General features: G+C 52.1%; 1 protein-coding gene across 8 annotated transcripts in view; it reads right to left on the bottom strand.

Moving 5' to 3' along the window:
- GTPBP3 (GTP binding protein 3, mitochondrial) overlaps positions 1-1,923 on the bottom strand; it is a 10,413-nt gene extending 8,490 nt beyond the window's left edge. For 7 of the 8 annotated variants that reach the window (XM_041471080.1, XM_041471079.1, XM_041471078.1 and 4 more), the window contains exons 1-2: positions 1,867-1,919; positions 1,235-1,608 (exon numbers count right to left, since the gene is read on the bottom strand). In XM_041471080.1, the coding sequence (XP_041327014.1) occupies positions 1,235-1,608; positions 1,867-1,904 (412 nt within the window). In that variant the 5' untranslated portion in view covers positions 1,905-1,919. Of the gene's footprint in view, positions 1-1,234; positions 1,609-1,866 lie in introns of all 8 variants that reach the window. The other variant, XM_041471077.1, reaches the window with a different exon arrangement.
- Between the last annotated feature and the right edge of the window lie 1,580 nt (positions 1,924-3,503).

Here is a 3,503-nt window from a genome sequence, read left to right on the forward strand (position 1 = left end):
AGCTGCCCTCAGTACCCTCGGGGCACCAGAGAGTGTCCCCCCGCTGTCGGTCACTTCGGGGCTGCCCCCCCGTTGTTTGCCGACCCGAGGCTGGCCGGGGTTCACTGGGAGGCACCCAGAGAGATGGAGACAGCTGAGGAAAGATTTCCTCCCAAAAATCCCTGAGCATTTAACAAGGGAAATCAAAATGCAATTCTCTGCTCTGCTGCCCAAGTGAGCAATGCAGGGTTGCTGCATGGGGTGGTTCTCACCTCCAGAAAAAGAGAACAGGTGTACAAGAGTCCTCACCTTTACATTGGCACCTATATAGGTTTCTATATTTGGGGAAGAGAGCATTCAAGTGTTCAACGGAAACAACTATGAATCTTTGAGAATAAAGATATGTCCAAAATTCACCTTTTAGGCTCTCACCTAAAAACAGGGCAAGTTGATCCTCAGACAGAACTCATCACAGGGATGACAAGATGCTTTTGAGCATCAGTCAGCAGCATCTGGGTTAATGGGAAACTTGGGTCACACCAATCCCCTGCAGTGCTGCAGATGGGGCAGAGTGGCTGGAAAGCTGCCCAGGAGAAAAGGACCTGAGGGTGCTGGTCAACATCTGGCTGAACATAAGCCAGTAGGTGCCCATGTGGCCAAGAAAGCCAATGGCATCCTGGCTTGTATCAGCAATAGTGTGGCCAGCAGGACCAGGGAAGTGATTGTCCCTCTGTACTTGGCATTGGTGAGGCCGTACCTCAAATCCTGTGGCCAGTTCTTGGTCTCTCACTACAAGACAGACATTGAAGTGCTGGAGAGTGTCCAGAGAAGAGCAACAAAGCTGGAAAAGGGTCTAGAAAGTCCTATGAGGAGCTGTGGGAACATCACAAGCCTCCAGGCTTTGTCCTAGAAAGATCTACCATAGAGTTTTCCCCACCTAGGCTGAAAGCGAGGACTTCCCCCATGGTACCCTGCATCACTATTGCCAGTCTAAATTAGATTGCTTCCCCCATTGGCCAGTTGACCCTGCCCACCCCAGTTGTTCATCCCTCATCCTCCCTACAGGTTGCTGCCCTTTGCCCTGCCCTTTGCACTGCCCCTGTGTCCCCATCCCCATCCCCATCTCCTCACCCCTGTGTCCCCACCCCTGTGTCCCCAACCCTGTGTCCCCATCCCCATCTCCTCACCCCTGTGTCCCCATCCCTGTGTCCCCAATCCCCATCCCACGTCCCAGCCCATGTCCCCGTGTCCCCACCTGGGAACCACACTACCAGCCCCCTGTCCAGGCTCTCTCCCGTGCGGGGGTCCCGGATGCGCCGCAGGGCCATGACCCGGGGCGGGGGCGGCGCGGGGGTCCCGGCGAGGCTGCGCAGGGCGGCCCCGCTGCCCGGCCCGCTGGCCCGGATCACGGCCACGCCGCAGCGCCCCGGCGCCGAGGACAGCGCGAAGATGGTGTCACCTGTGCCCGCAGTGGCACCCGTGCCCCGGGTGGCACCTGTGCCTCTGGTGGCACCTGTGCCTCTGGTGGCACCTGTGCCCGTGGTGCCACCTGTGCCTCTGGTGCCATCTCTGCCTCTGGTGGCACCTGTGCCCGCTGCGGGTGGCACCCAGCTCAGCGCGCGTGCACACCTGGGGGGGATTGGGGGGGTTATGGGCACTCCCTGTCCCCTCTGTCCCTCTGCCCCCTCTGTCCCTCTGTCCCCCTCTGTCCCTCTGTCCCCCGCCCCTCTGTCCCCCTGTCCCCCTATCTCCCTGTCCCTCTGTCCCCTCTATCCCCTCTGTCCCCCTGTCCCCCTATCTCCCTGTCCCTCTGTCCCCTCTGTCCCCTCTGTCCCCTCCTGTTCCCCTGTGTCCCCTCTGTCCCCCTTTGTCCCCCTGTCCCCTCACCTGCCCCTCGCCGCCCTCACGGCCCCGCTCAGCGCCATCGCTGCCCTCCCCGCGCCCGCCTGGCCCCGCCCACCGCCGCACGCCACTGGCAAAACCCACCGAGAGGGTGTGGTCATCACGGGAATCCCGCTCCTGATTGGTTGCTGACCGGCTCAGTAGCCTCACGGGCCTCAGCGCCCCCGGCCATTATGGCACGCTATTGGTCAATACACATCGATAGGCGGGACTAACAGCTAAACTCGGCTTTTGATTGGTCAATTAGCAAAGATGGCGGCGCCCTGGGTGAAGCCACGCGAACCCCGCGGTTCCGCCCGGTCCCGGGCTGGTCCCGGTGGGAAACACGATTTCAATTGTTAGAAAATTTATATCTACTCCTACTGAAATAAAATCTGAACATTTACAAATGTTATTAAGGGAGAAAAGGGATAAAATCCAGAGCTGGGTTGTCTGGCTGTTTGTTTGATATTTCTATTTTTATATCTTTAATTAATTTGGTTTTATTCGTATTTATTGATATGAACATGCAGGTACTCCCTGTAATGGAGCAATCTGTAAAGAACATGGTTTAAATTAAAGAAATATAAAAATAAAAATAAAAATAAAATAAAAATAAAAATAAAAATAAAAATAAAAATAAAAATAAAAATAAAAATAAATATATTAAGCATATATTTTAAAATATAAAAATAATATATATTTAATATAATATAGTGGTAATTTTATATTATATATATATAATTTATATATAAATAATAAATTTAAAATATATTAATATTTATTTAACTTAAACTATGTTCTCTACAGACTCCATTACCGGGGTTCATGCACATTTATTAGAGTTTCTATTAAAAGATTTCTTTGCATTTAGACTTTTTTTTGCTTGGTTTATAACTTTTGACTTGTCTTCTCACCATCTTGTAGATTAAACCAATACATTTTAATTCTTCTTGTGGTTAAATAATGATAATTATAATAATAATTATAATAGTGATAATGTAATAATATATAAATATAATAATAATAAAGTATTAATAGTAATCAATATTATACCAGTTATACGATGAGATAATATGTAATATAATTATAATCAATATTATAAAATAATAATGATTGATGATTTATTATTATTATTATTATTATTATTATTATTATCCTGATTCCCAAAATCTGGGCTCGGCTTCCAGCAGGGATACAGCCAGGGATGGACCGGGACAGACTGGGATAAACTGGGATAAACTGGGATGGACTGGGACGGACTGGGATAAACTGGGACGGACTGGGATAAACTGGGATGGGCTGGGACGGACTGGGACAGACCGGCACGGCCCCGCTGACCCCGTGCCCCCACCCCGCCCCGTGCCAGCAGCGGTGCCAGCGGCGGGGACAGCGCGGGGACATCTCCCGGTGGCACCGGGCAGCCGGGCTGGCACCGGGCCCTGGGCACAGCCGGGCCCCTCCCCCAATTCCCGCATCCCGGGGGGCTCCGGGCGGGACCCCCCGGCTTGGGGAGCTTTGGGGGGTCTTGGGAGGCTTTTGGGGGGCCCCCAGGGATTGGGTGCCTTTGGGGGAACCCCCCGGGCTGGGGGGGCTTTAGGGGGGCTTTGGGGGGCTCTGGGGTGGCTTTGGGGGGGTTTTTT

This window comes from Pyrgilauda ruficollis, unplaced genomic scaffold (assembly GCF_017590135.1).
Source record: "Pyrgilauda ruficollis isolate IOZ18807 unplaced genomic scaffold, ASM1759013v1 scaffold255, whole genome shotgun sequence".
NCBI lineage: Eukaryota > Metazoa > Chordata > Aves > Passeriformes > Passeridae > Pyrgilauda > Pyrgilauda ruficollis.